Source organism: Macrobrachium rosenbergii, chromosome 26 (genome assembly GCF_040412425.1).
Source record: "Macrobrachium rosenbergii isolate ZJJX-2024 chromosome 26, ASM4041242v1, whole genome shotgun sequence".
NCBI classification, from domain to species: domain Eukaryota; kingdom Metazoa; phylum Arthropoda; class Malacostraca; order Decapoda; family Palaemonidae; genus Macrobrachium; species Macrobrachium rosenbergii.
In genome coordinates, this window is record NC_089766.1 from 8,973,311 (window position 1) to 8,988,507 (window position 15,197).

The window sequence follows — 15,197 nt, forward strand, 5'->3', positions numbered from 1 at the left end:
ACATACACATGTACACATATGCACATAAAAACACGCCACATACGCACAAACGCATATATGTAACAAGCCCGCTCATCTATTGCGTATATTCCCTCTCTCTCTCTCTCTCTCTCTCTCTCTCTCTCTCCGTTCACATATATACACATGTCCCTCAATCATCGCCTGGCCATAATTCAACTTCCTCTCAATCAATGCAATTGCTTGTCAATCATCCTATCTATGCTTGTCACTCTTCCTTTGTTCATCCGTCCTTGTTTGTCTTATTCTTTCCGCTCGTTTGGGGCTTGTTTGCCACTCCTCTCCTAACACAACAACTGCTGTTGTTGTTGTTGTTGTTGTTTTTGCTGTCTTTGTCTGTCTCCGCAACAACGAAACTGACTTGTAAACAGAGGACAGAGACACTCGGACAATGGGAGGGACTGTTTGTTGCGGCTGGCTTTTTTTTTTTTTTTTTTTTTTTTTTCAGGCGGATGAGACAGGCGTTATGGTTTCTGTATGTTTTGGTTTTTGGCGTCAATGTTAATTTTTTTTTTTAATCTACTGCATGTTTGCGTTTTATGCTTTCTGACTGTGTGATGACGCGATTGTTAAATTTTGCTTGGGCTGCCTCTGAATCGGATATCGTTGCGGGGATTTTGGCATTGATTTGAAAAGTTCACACACAAGTATATATGTATGTCTGTATATATGTATATATATACAATACTGTATATACATATATACATATATATATACATAAATATATATATATATATATATATATATATATATATATATATATATATATATATATATATATATATATATATATATATATATATATATATATATATATATATATATATATATATATATATATATATATATATATATATATATATATATATATATATATAGATATATATATATATATATATATATATATATATATATATATATATATATATATATATATATATATATATATATATATATATATATATATAATATATGTAAGTATGCGTATCTGCTAAGATCAGCAAAGCCATCATTTCCCATTTCATAATTATGCCTACTTTACCGCAAACTGGCAAGTTTTCTATTCTAAACCTGTTTCAATTTCAATCTAAAATTGTACTCATATCACTCTTGCTATATTCACCCCAAAAAGTACGGAATTTTCTTGAAGAAATTTTCATCTATGAGTAAAAGTGTCAAAAAATGTCAGCAAACAAGATTACTTTCAACAGTGCTAAGATGAACTTGGATTATGTCAAAAAAATTCTGCTTATCCATTCGTTTCTGCTAAAAAGCCCCCAGTGGATTCTGGCTTCATTTGCAATAAAGTTAATCTATTAACATCTTACTTGATCAGCCGTTTCATTATTCACTGAATTACTGTGAGTAAAATGAATACCTTTCACTCAAAGGATACGAGTTCCTGTGAGCCAACCCAGAGAGTCAAACAGTTGACGTCAGGTTTTGCATTTCAGAGAGCAATATAGATTATCATTATCAGCTCATGAATGTGCAAAGGAAGGTCCCACGGAATTCAATTTACAATTGTCTGTTGCTGACGGCGAAGGTATCATGATTGGCTGTAAATTTATCAAGGTATTGGTGTATTTCACTTAATACTGGGTTTAAGTATCTCGGCTGGCTCTCTCTCTCTCTCTCTCTAAGTATATATATTTATATATATATATATATATATATATATATATTTTATATTATATATATATATATATATATATATATATATATATATATATATATATATATATATATATATATATATATGTGTGTGTATATATCACGTACATATGCAAATGTACCTACCAAAGCTAACTGAATGGGTCTTTTTTTGATAACATAATCCCTATTGTCTCTACTATAAAGACTACATGTGTATGGATTCCAGAATGCTCATTTTAAACAACAACCAAACAAAACGTATCCTATAATCTGTTCGCTTTCATAGAGAGCCTTGTCCATTACTTGAGATTCAGTAAATGGATTTCCAGAATACTTTTCAAAGATAAATTCTTAATGGTCCGTGCCCCAGTAAACAAAGAATACTAATTCTATTTGACATCTATAGAATACCGAATTTATTTTAGGCCCGTGATCCTCCTTTTAAATCTAAAATCTTAAAGGGTCCACGCCACAGTAAACAAAGAATACTAACTCCATTTGAAATTTGTAGAATACCAAACTTATTTTAGGTCCGTGATCCTCCTTTTAAAGCTAAAATCTTAAAGGGTCCACGCCGCAGTAAACAAAGAATACTAATTCCATTTGAAATCTGTGGAATACCGAACTTATTTTAGGCTCGTGGTGGTCCTCTAAAATATAAATTCTTAAGGGTCCACGCCCAGTAAACAAAGAATACTAATTCAATTTGAAATCTGTACAATACCGAACTTATTTTAGGTCCATGATCTCCTTTTAAATATAAAAATCTTAAGGGTCCACTTTAGACTAAACAGAGACCACGAATTCCGTTTTAAATTTGTACAATACGGAATTTAGTTTAGGCTCGTGATCTTCCAAAAAGCAACTGCCATCCATTTTTTTTTGTCCCCGTCGCAGCCTTTGCTTCGCAAAATAAACTATTTGCAAAAGCTCAAACACAGTAAACAGACAGCACTCTGTCAGAAAATCGATTGGTTTAAAGCTGTGCTTGTCTCGTTCCATTCCGATATAGTAAAAAAAACAAAGATAAAAAAAGGTGTTAAAAACAAGTGTTCACAAAAGAGGAAGTGGTGTTAATACTGTAACAAAAAAAATTTGGTTGCCAGTTCACCGAACACAAATGTAAGTGTTATAACTGTTATTCTTAACTGGATTATGGAGTGGTTGTGGAAAGTAGGTCTAGGTATAATTGCGCTCATATGACTGATTTCTTGAGTCTGGTAGTCTGGATTAGGCCTATGTTTACGGAATCTCTGTGAAATGAAGCAACAATTCTTAACAATAAATCAAAGAAAATGTTTGTCTTTAAGGGCTTTAAGAAACAGTTACGGGAAACGAACGTTCATCTTTTAGACCGTCAAGAAATATCAACAGGAAACAAAACGCTCGTCTTTCAGACCCTTACGAAACAACAACAAGACACAAACGTCTGTTTTCAGGACCCTTAAGGAATAACAGTGAGAAGCAATGAAAACAAGACTCACTTCCGAAGACCCTTTTATTAACTCCAAACAATCACACAGCCCTAAAGCATTCTCGATTAAGCAATAAGAAGGAAGGCGTTTGTGCTTTCTGTCCTTTAGTCTGTACAATTCCAAGGACTCTCAAAGCAACTGCAGAGCAAGTGATTGTTGCAAAGTAATGTTGGTGAAATTCACCTTTCATCTATTTTGTCAAATTCATATCAAGAGTATAAAAACCTTTTCCGGAATATAAAGACTTCAAGATGTTACTATGTATTTATGAGGTCGCAAGAATTTCAAGTCTAGAATAACTTCAGCGTCTAATATTCCCTTTTTAATTCAAGGAACGACGATATATATAAATAATAATATCTCTCATTCTCTTATATCGACCAAAGGATCCTTGGTTAAAAAGCTTCAAAAGTCCCTCAGTGTTCGACTGAATGAATAGTCCACTATTTCGATTGAAATATTCAGTCTAATCCAAAATCACATCACCTCATTTTTGATTCCTTATCTTCTTCTCGTGCATAACTATTACATTCATCTCAGTTATTCCTAATCTTTCGTCTCGAGCATCATTATCGATAGAAGAATCAGTCCTCTCTATAAATCATCAATCTGTTAACCTTTTACTCTGTTTGTGAAACGCTGTTTAAATCTTAATCTCGGTCTTTATTCATGTTTCAATTTTTTCTAAATCCCTCAAGGCATCATTGTGGCTCGTATCAATAGCTTTGCTAATATTCCAACATTTGGTCTGAAGCCGTATCTTAATTTTCGCCACCATTCACTATTTCAATCATTACAAGAACATTTTCGCCATCATTCATTATTTATCAATGCAAAACAGTTTGTACGTCTCTTAATTTTCACTATTATTCGCTATTTATCAATGCAAAAGAGTTTGTCCGTCTCGCATCTTTTCCGTTTTGACGTTCGCTAGCTCTCACACACACTCACACACACCTACTCTCTCTCTCTCTCTCTCTCTCTCTCTCTCTCTCTCTCTCTCTCTCTCTCTCTCTCTCTCCTAGCATTCCAACGACGGCATTGATTCCCCCAGCATCGCGCGCGCAACTTTCATCTCTGTGTCTCTTCACACTAAGGCTTATTATTATAAGAAAATCTATCTCTCCTCTCTCTCTCACACACTTTTTTTTTCATTCTATCTTCGGGGATCCAACCCATTGATTAATCTGGTATAATATTTTTAGTGTTAGCTTATGTCATCTGTTCGCATGTATTATTAATGAATTTCGTCTCTCTCTCTCTCTCTCTCTCTCTCTCTCTCTCTCTCTCTCTCTCTCTCTCTCTCTCTCAGCATCGATTCCTCATAAGCAGCAGCATCAACATCAACCTTCAGTACTGCAATTTATTCCACCAGAACACCCGTAGCAGAGTTTCAACCCAATTTGTTGGCTGTCATTGAAAAATCATATCTTCAGGGGACTGTCACACGGTTTCTGTGCCCGTAAAGGCAAGGGGTATAGTTTTTTTTTCCCGTAAGTTTGTTTTTGGGTGTTTACTGAAAAAATACCCATGCACAGCCTATCGCCATGATAATCTACACACACTTACGTTCTCCCTCTCTCTCTCTCTCTCTCTCTCTCTCTCTCTCTCTCGGTCAATCAATTCTCTCTTCACCATTCCTCTCCCACCCCCCCACCCCCACCGAATGTTCTCTCTTTCACTCGTGCGCTCTCTCTCCCTCTTTCTCTCTTTGTCTTTTCTCTCTCTCCCTCTCTCTCTCTCCCGCCCAATCAATCAATCTACCTCTCTCTCTCTCTCTCTATCTCTTTCTCTGTTTCTCTCAATCCCTCTCTTTCAATCATTTAAATCAATTGCATATCACAGCTCTTTTTTCACTTCGATTTCTCTTTTCAAATCAATCAAGCCTACCGCGCCTAAAGCATCTCTCTCTCTCTCTCTCTCTCTCTCTCTCTCTCTCTCTCTCTCTCGTGCAAAGTTATTTCGTTTTGGGGACGTTATTTTCTCTCCGAACAATTTTCTTCCTTATAAACAAACACAGACGATAAAGAGATACATGTCAATTCCTACACCTTAAAATTATATATAAATATATATAAATATAAATATCATTATTATCACCAGATATTAACAAACATCGACATACCAACGATTTTCATTGAAAGCATTAAGCCATGCATTGTGAGGGGGTTTGGGGGGGGGGGCGGGGAATAGAGCCTGGGATGGGGCAGTGGGGTATGATTTTAGGAATGGAGAGGGGAGGGGGGGGAGGAAGGAGGGTGATAGGCACAGGCACTCTCGAATGTGCTCGTGTGGGCATAGGGAGGCCCAATCTCAAAAACAGTGTTTTTTTCATATTTTTTTTTAGATGAATAAACACTATTGAAGAGATCCGTCACCTCTCTTATATCGTCTAGTTCTTGTGACTGATTCTGTTCAAAAGTCTGACTGAAGACTGAAGTTGGACTTTCTCATTGCTCTGACAGATTTATAATGGTTAAAAACACCGCCTGCGTTCCCCCTTACCCCCCATTAAAAAAAAACACACACACACTACAGAACGTGCGGTAAGAAACCTTCCCCTCGGTCGAACGAACGTCGATGCGGCAATGGCGGCTGCTCATTGGTTGGTTTCAGTAAGGTCAGCCAATCGGCATCCACCTCTGATGATGCTTCGACGTTCGTTCGATCTAGCATCCAGTCAACTCGAGTTATTTTGTTCCTTTTTTTTTTTTTATTCTCTTCGTGTGTTTTATGTTGGGGAGGAGGGACCAATTTGAATCGGGTTTCTCAAAACTCTTTTTGTTCAGTATCTAAAAAAATTCTTCGTTTGTGGTTTTTGTTTTTTTAAAGAAAAAGGCATTTTGCATAATTCCACGGTGCAGCGTTAGGAATCTGTGACAAGAGGTGGTGCTTCTCATACCCCTACATCAGAGCCTATCCAGAAATATTCCCCAAATCACCCCCCCGCCCACCCGGTCCCTAATCCACTGACCCCTTCATGAGATAAATCAAATCTCTAAATAAGCTAAGCTAAACAAAAAAAGCAAGACACATAAATAAAATAAAAAAAAATGAAATAAACAAAACGTAAAACAAATCCTGAAGCCTATCAGAGAGCACAACACGACAATTGACGCAGGTTTCTAACGCCGCGGGGTGGAATGTATGCACTTTTCCCACAGACCTCTGCTTTGGATGACAACAAAGCTTCTTCTTCTTCTTCTTCTTCTCTGAGGAGTCAAGTTTGACTGATATCTTCTTTCAAAAAATGTGTCCAGGGGAAATAAATCAAGTGAGACTGGGGGTTGGGGAAGAGGGGCCAAGGTTTTGGATACATCTAAGACAAAAGATAAATATATATATATATACGGTTATTAAGTACACACAGATATGACAGAACTAGATTTGTGGATGCCCATAACTCACGAGAGAGAGAGAGAGAGAGAGAGAGAGAGAGAGAGAGAGAGAGAGAGAGAGAGAGAGAGAGAGGGGGTAGTGTGCAAATGGTTTTGGGCATCACACTGGCATACACAAAGCGAGGCATAAATCTACAGCTCAAGGTTGCGGTGTGAGGAGATGCCAAGGAGGTGAGGAAAAGGAGGAGGAGGAGGAAGATAGGGAGGGAATTTCTTGTGATCGAGGAGGGTTTAAAGGTAAGGAATCTTGAGGGAAAGGGAATGTAAGGGAGGGTGTGTAGAACGAGCCAAAGCTCCAGAGAGAGAGAGAGAGAGAGAGAGAGAGAGAGAGAGAGAGAGAGAGAGAGAGAGAGAGAGAGAGAGAGAGAGAGGGTCTTCGGAATCCTTCATGAGAGGCATAATGTCACTGTCAGGGAGCATATTCCAAATATCTGAAATATCATTAATGAGGAAAATCCAATACAAGGAGTATCTGAGTGGTGAGGAAGGGGGTGGGGGGTGGAGGAGGAGACGAGGAGCTGGGAGTAGGATGGGGGAGAACGAGTGAGGGGGAACGGGAATAAAGGAAAAGGGTACATACATACCAAAGAAGCTATTTCTATATCTACAAGATATATCTTTTTAGAAGGATGGCGGGGTAGAGAGAGAGAGAGAGAGACGGAGGCTTCAGTCTAACACTACATAGGTGATGGGGGAAGACTTTGACAATTCCGGCCCCCTCCCCACAACCGCCATAGTGGATGAAGGAGGGGGGGGGGAATGCCATGAATGGGGGAGCATAGCAGAAAGTACACACACATCACCATTAAACACTTACTCTCTACAGAAAAAAAAACACACATTGTAACAGGGAGGTGGAAATGCTAAAAAGGTTGGCTGAGCTAAATGACACAGATGCTTGTAGTATAGGATGTTACTGATAAGGGACGCTTCGTGGGGACAGGACTCCAGGGAGTGTAAGGGGGGTGGAGGAGGAGGGGAGGGGTGGGGGGTCCTGAAGCATACTTTTAAAGTCTACACAAAGCAAGGGACGGAGGGGGAGGGACTGAAGAAGAAGAAGAAGAACCACATGGACAAAATGAGTAAAAATAAAGGGGGTTTCATATAAGGAAGACACTGAAGGACTGGTCAAAAGAAATGCAAGTTTTTCGAGGGGGGGGAGGGAGGGGGTTGAATGGACATTTGTGGGGGGAGTGGGGGGAGGAGGAGGGGAGTAAGGGAGTGGGCGGGGATTTGGGTGGAGGACACTGAAGGACTGGTCAAAAGAAATGCAAGTTTTTTTGGGGGGAGAGGGGGTTGAATGGAGATTGCTGGGGGCGGGGGGGAAGGGGAATAAGGGACTGGGTGGGGGTGGGGTTGGGGGGTGGGGAACTGCTGCTGTTGCGGTTGCTGTTGCTGTAGCTGGTGGTGGTCCTCATGAAAGGGGGTGACATTATATTCACTCACTATCTATTGTAGGGCGAGAAGAGGTGAGTAGAGCTAGGCTGGGCAAAGTGATGGGACGGGGCCGCACCCAGATAGCAGGCGCCATATGATTGAGACTGAGGAGCCGGGTGTGCCAAGCCGTGAGCCTGCCCGGCGTGCCCCTGAGCCGGGTAGTGGGGTGGGGGTGGGGTAGGTCGGTGGGTATGAGGGAGGAGGAGGAGGAGGAGGAGGGGCAGGGCGCTGCTGCTGCTGCTGCGGGGGGCACGGCCGTGGCAGGCCAGGGGGCAGTTTACTGCTGCTCAGGGACGATGACGATGAGGCGGGAGAAGAGGAGGAGGAAGAGGAAGAGTGTGAGGAGGAGGACGAGGAGGAAGAGGAGGAGGACGAGGACGAGGAGGATGACGAGGAGGAGGACGAGGAGGACGTGGAGGAGGAGGAGGAAGAGGAGGAGGAGGAGGAGGAGGAGGAGGAGGAGGTCGAGGAGCAAGAGGTGACCCGTTTACACGGCTCGGCCCGCGAGTTTCGGCTCTGGCAGTCTGCAATAAGAACAAAGAGAGGTCTCGTTTTACCCTCCTGACTCAACAATTGGGCAAAGGGGAAGCTCTGAGCCACGGACCTCTCTGACTGAGAGGGTCCAGGCCACGTCTGTCCGTTCGTCTGTCCGATTCGCACGCCCCCCCTGTCCGATGCACACAGGGGCGTGACGTCTCTCAGTCCCTACCACAGGAAATCCCAAGACCCCCAACCCTGAAGAACCTCCACACAAGCATTCCACCAACATCCTTCTTTGCGGAGCCAGTCATTCCTTCATCTAACTTTTGGATTTGGTTTCTTTTTCTTTTTTTTTTGGATGAACGGAAAACTATTCCCTGACATATATGAAAATTTACACTTAATATCGTGAATGAGAACGTGTAATGTTTCCTTTTGAGAATATCTTTAGCATCTATATAAAACATAGCCTTATTCCCTGCATTCAACACTGAGATAATTTATTCAAGTCCCTCACCAAAAATATTTTTCCCGAAATATTAACCAAAATGTTAACCCATCTACCAGAATATTAACCAAAATATGAACCCATCTACCTGTAAAGTGCCTCTATACCTATTCCTCATGCTATTCATTACTCTGTCAACATAGATCAAATGAAGCTCTTTTGATAAATCTAGCTTGTACTCGATATGGCTGATCGAGGAACCTCCCTGTCTTCAAGTCAGGCGACCTGGCTATTGGAGTTTATTTATAGAGAGAGAGAGAGAGAGAGAGAGAGAGAGAGAGAGAGAGAGAGAGAGAGAGAGAGAGAGAGAGAGAGAGAGAGTCATCGACTCATGACTCATATGTAAAGGTTTAGACCAAATGATTATTCTGTTCTTTTCATGTGCAAGATAGAGCTTTACTGTACAGGTAACTCTCTCTAAAGATTTTTTTTTTTTTTACTCTGTCTAAGCTCGGTCCCTCCTGACGTGAACTAAATCTGGGCATTGAGAGGTCGGTTCTTTTCGCCAAATTGTGCCTTACAATGACATGAAGATTTTTGTGCGATAATTCTTTTTTTTAATTTAATATTTTTGTTCAGTTTTAACTTGTGTCATCCTTTTATTTATTTTGTCATCTGGTTCCTCTATTCTTTAGCTCCAGGTTGATCTACACAAAGCATTACAAACACACAAACACACACACAAACATTTACTCGTTCCTTCCCAATGTCTTTATCACGGCGGCTATACACACATACATACACACACATACAAAGCACACAACGGTTGTTTATCAAGTCCGCCTATGCAAACAATCGTACACACACACAAACACACATACACACAAAGCGACGTACAAACGTACAGACGGACAGACGTCCGGCCCAAGAGAGGCCCGTGGTCAAACTCCCAAAAGTCGAGCGCTGCGGCAGATATAATGGAATTTGTGCATAATTAAATTTTTTAAAAAGGATGACAAAAAAATCTTGAATTTCAAAAAACAAATGAAAAAAGTTATATAGATTTTTTTTTTTATGGATTTTTATCTAACACTGACATCATAAAACGTTATCATCAACACTTAATGAAACAGATAAGTCAAAAGAACTAATTCCAAAAAATTTGTTCTTGTTCTGAATTTTTTTTTTATTTTTAATTATTTTTAAAAAAATTTCTGACTGGTTCTAATTGAAGTGATCTGATGTCTAACACAGCATCGATTTACCAAAGTTTTTTTTAAAGTTTTTTTTTTCCATTACCACAACTAGACGATATAATGCAATAAACAGAATAACACAGAAGGAGAAAAAACACCTTGACATTGAAAAAAAAAGTTACTGAAATGACTCTTGATGGGCCAAAAAAAAAAAAAAAAAAATTCAAGAAATAAATGAGAAACAAAAGCAAGTTTTCACATACAGAAAAAAAACAACGTCTGTCTTAATCTCATAAACAAGGAATGATATTTTTTTTCCTTAATCATAATCACAAATGCAATACACAGTGACATTTCCCCACAACTACATAAAGCATCCTAATATTCAAGTCATTCCGGTGCCAAGAAGCCTTAGACAATCCTATGAAAACTGTCTCAAGAAAATAATAATAATAATAATAATAATAATAATAATAATAATAATAATAATAATAATAATAATAATAATAATAATGAAACATACACACACAGCTCTTTTCCACTTAAGATAACATTTAGAAATCATAAGGTCGACCTCTCCGAGGTCGGGTTAGGTTGAGGGTCAAGTTTTAAGAGGCCATTCAGGGCTATCTGGTTAAAACGGTTTGGAATCAGTGAAACCTACGAATGCGGTTTAAAACGTGTTTCAGTTTCTGGTTAAGATCTGGGTTAGAGTTCAACTGGTTAAATCTGGAAAATAAAAGTGTAGCCAACTGCTCCACAATTTCCAATAGTCAAGACCTCCTCAAGATCATCATTTACTTCTGAGGACCTCGTGACGTCATCCTGATCACCTGAACTGTAATCTGTTTTCCCCATCTCGAACATCTGGACACTATTAATTGATTTCGAAGTATGACCTGAGTTGACTTCAGCTCCTGTACGGGATGGTCAGGTTTGGCCTGTTCGTGACCTAGCTTTTATTCTCGAAGTGAAAATTATGGTTATCCCCTCCAAGAGTTCGCTGACAACTTATCAAGCAGTTACTCTTCAGAACTGAACCGTTTGTCGAAATACTGTCCTTTTGTGTACTCCACATTAAAATCATTTAAAAAACTAAAGGACCCAAAAAAGGAATTTTCCATTTCCGAAGTCTATTGTCACGCCATAGCCATCACTTCAATCATTTTTTTCCTATGCCTTTTTTTTGGAATTCAGAAATTCATCCCCCTGTAACCCAAACGTCCTGATGCCAGGAATATGTGCATGAATCTAATTCATCCATATTCTGAAAAAAATAAATTACTGAGGTTTCACTATGTGTGTGTCGGTGTTAGGACGCGGCATTCAAAAATCAAGGGTCGCTTGTGGTGATCATCCGAAGCAGACACCTTCATTGGGTGCCCTGATTTAGAAACTGTCATAAGAGAGAGAGAGGGGCCCTTTTGGAAAAGGAAATACCTGACCTCAGCACGTCCTCTTTCTGTTTTTTTTTTTTTTCACGACCCACAGAAATAACCTTTTGGTACCGGGAGAGTGAGAGAGAGAGAGAAAGAGTGAGTGGGGAGAGATATTCACTGAAATATTCTCCAATATTCCCCTGAAAGAGGAAAAACCCCAAAGAAGAATCCCACGAAGTGTCAAAATCAGCATGAATGGAGGAGCAGCTTTCAATGCGAAAATATCCTTTTCGAACCCCCTGCCACCGACGACGCAGACGAGGGCCACGGATGATGATAATATGCCTGTCGGTGTGACATTCGAAAAAGGGAAGAGAGAGAGAGAGAGAGAGAGAGAGAGAGAGAGAGAGAGAGAGAGAGAGAGAGAGAGAGATAGGGGAGGGGTTGGGGACGATTGGTCTCTCCAAGGTGACGAGAGATGATGTGAGGTCGCCACGGGAGCACCATCCGACATAATCTCAGGTCTTCCTCCTAAGCATCATCGTCGTCATCAACTTCGTCTCCGCCTTCTGCTCCAGCCACTCCGCCCCCCCCCCCCTCTCCTTTTCGGTTTCCAAAAATCCTGGCACGTCTAAGAGCCCTTAACCCCGCCCTGTTTTCACCGTAGACGCCTCTGGAAGAAGAGAGAGAGAAAGAGAGACAGAGAGAGAGGAGAGAGAGAGAGAGAGAGAGAAAAAGAGACTACGTGTGTGTATGTAGAAGAAGCAGGAGAGGCGGCGGCAGCGGCAGCGGCGCTGGTGATGGTGGTGTTGGTGGCAGCCAGCGGCAGCAGCGGGAGCCAGCAGGAGGGTCGAAGGCAATCGAACGGCATTTCCCTCGGCGGCGCGCAAGAGGCGCCCCCAACAGGACCTGGGCGCAACCCCGTTGCTCCAGGAAGAAGAAGAAGAGGAGGAGGAGGAGGAGGAGGAGGAGGAGGAGGAGGAGAGGTGGAGCGGACCCAAAGGTACATTTGGCGAAGAGATGGGAGGGGGCGGTCCAACAGATTCCATGAGATGCTCAGATGGAGGATGCTCTATCTAAGGCAGAGAGAGAGAGAGAGAGAGAGAGAGAGAGAGAGAGAGAGAGAGAGAGAGAGAGAGAGAATCATGTACGTTCGTACTCATCAGACAGAGGCGAAGGATGTGTCCTATTTGAAGGTCCACCTCTAAAACCCCAAAGTACATCATTAAAATCAGAAGGACGAAGTTCACCAGGCAAGCTTTTGTGAGGTCTCCCTTCAGGCTATTTGAGACAGACAACCAAATTTAAAACCTGAATTAACCATTTAGTAATGTCACATAAACCGCAATAATGAAACTGACATATTGCTGAGGATATGCAGTTCACAAATGGTTCCTGTATGTCCATAAGAACTGGATCAGCATCTCCAAAATGTGAAATAAGATAAAAGATGTTCAGGTACGAGATTTACTCTCAGCATCACTGAAACCTGGCGCTGGAACAATCTGGCCCCACCACTGGAAGTTAAAAAGGAAAACCAGTAAACAAAATAAAATTCAATCTACGCATCGGGTGCGTGAAATGACCTGAAAAGACATCTTGCTGGGTACGAAGCGCACACTTGGATGGCTGGGGTCCTGATCATTATGCCCAGGCGGTTCGGGGGCCACAAAAAGGACCTCCTCCTTGCACTATCATGACACTGGACCTCGGACTTAAGAGAAGTCCGAGAAGTCCGTTCCCGGGTAATGTCCCAAATTCATTTTGTAACACCAGTAATGAGAGGCCCACAATCACACATACACAAAGAAAGGGGCCACCAGCCTTCAATGTGCAAAGGGGATTGTTTTGGGGACTCTCTCTCTCTCTCTCTCTCTCTCTCTCTCTCTCTCTCTGTGTGTGAGGCTATTAAGCTTCAACGATTTTTTTCTTCAAGAGCAAGCGCATTTCGGGGGGGCCAAAACCAGAGGTATGTTTTAGGTGGGTTAGTGGAAAAGCAGCGAGAGAGAGAGAGAGAGAGAGAGAGAGAGAGAGAGAGAGAGAGAGAGAGAGAGAGAGAGAGAGAGAGAGAGAGAGAGAGAGAGAGAGAGAGAGAGATGCGAGTGTGTGTGAGTGTGCGTGTGAGTGTGTGTGTGTGTGTGTGTGTGTGTGTGTGTGTGTGTACCATTTGCGGGATATCCAACGAGCCACTTTCAGCCAAAATCGGTAGGTAGTCACGAAAGCCGATACGTCGATACGACCGAAAAGGTTGCTGCTTCTACTGCCGCTGCTGCTGTTGGTTGGCACAGGGGTGCCGCTAGCACTCTCTCTCTCTCTCTCTCTCTCTCTCTCTCTCTCTCTCTCTCTCTCTCTCTCAAGCAACGGCCCTTTTTTACAAATGGCACTCCATCTCGTCTGTTATTTTCACTCCCAATCAATCACAACGGCATGCGATCACACAACGGCGAGAGAGAGAGAGAGAGAGAGAGAGAGAGAGAGAGAGAGAGAGAGAGAGAGAGAGAGAGAGAGAGAGAGAGAGAGAGAAGGAGGAGGAGGAAGTCGAAGAGAATAATAGAAGGCGAGGACAATTAGAATAGAAAAAAAAATATATGCCGAGGGAAAAATAAGCAAGACGGTGAGGAGGAGGCTTGTGAATTTTAACACGTTCTCTCTCTCTCTCTCTCTCTCTCTCTCTCTCTCTCTCTCTCTCTCTCTCTCTCTCACATTTGCTCTAAATCATGTAAGGGCGGAAAATCCATATTAGCGGCAAGCCTCCTTCCCTCTCTCTCTCTCTTATTTCCTCACACATAATGCTTTCGAAAACATTCATGGTTAATGCCGAGTCTCCTCGCTCGCTTTTTCCGAAGATTTTTCCCGCGTTCCCTTGGTCTCATCTTCGCTTCCCAATGATTTCTTCCAGGTTTGGCTGCAATGGGTTTTCGCTGGAATTTTTTCCTCCTTCCCTCTCCCCTCCCTCCCTCCCTTCCTCTCCCCCCCTTCCCCCAAAACATCCTCTTCTTGTGAAATCTCTTCCTTGTCCTTCCTACATTCCCCTCTAAAAAATTATTTCTCCAACCATTTACTGCATTTCTCTGGATTTGGTTTCACGTTTTTAAAAATGTCTTCTCAACGAGTTTTCTTTCCGAGTGTACAGATTTTTTTTATCTCGAGGGTTTTGAGCAATTTTCCAAATATGTAACTTGAAATCTCTTCTTGGGGTCTTAATTTAAAAAAAATAAAATACTTCTAGCATCAATTTCTTGACCGTTCTTGCATCAGTGTCTCAATGACACTGACCAGCACCCTGGATCTGGGGATTTAGTTCGGATGAGGTTTCTGAAGCAGTTGCATCAAGCATTTATTTAATTTTTCAGCTTCCTGAAATTGGGAATTCATCTCCCTGCATTTCTTTTGGGTCGTTTCCTCAGTCACCTGGAAATGATTCAGAGATTTATGTTCTTTATTATATCTAAATGAACTGTTTAGTTGCGTTTCCTGACAAATCTGCCTTCATCTCCCTGCATTTCTTTCCAGTCATTTCTCCAGTAACTGAAGTATTTCTCTGCATTTCCTGAAAAATCTGGCTTCGTCTCTCGGCATTTCTTTCGAGTCATTTCCCCAGTAACATGGAAATGATTCAGAGACTTATGTTCTTTATATCTAACTGAACTATTTCTTTGCAATCCTGAAAAATCTGCCTTCATCTCTCAGCATTTCTTTCGAGTCATTTC

General features: G+C 41.3%; 1 protein-coding gene across 14 annotated transcripts in view; it reads right to left on the bottom strand.

Annotated features, from left to right (window-relative positions):
• LOC136853015 (one cut domain family member 3-like) overlaps positions 1-15,197 on the bottom strand; it is a 544,859-nt gene that overhangs the window by 73,972 nt on the left and 455,690 nt on the right. For 9 of the 14 annotated variants that reach the window (XM_067128158.1, XM_067128157.1, XM_067128156.1 and 6 more), the window contains one exon: positions 7,994-8,508. The exons of the other annotated variants lie outside the window; for them this stretch is intronic. In XM_067128158.1, the coding sequence (XP_066984259.1) occupies positions 8,027-8,508 (482 nt within the window). In that variant the 3' untranslated portion in view covers positions 7,994-8,026. The remainder of the gene's footprint in view (positions 1-7,993; positions 8,509-15,197) is intronic. 14 annotated transcript variants of the gene reach the window in all.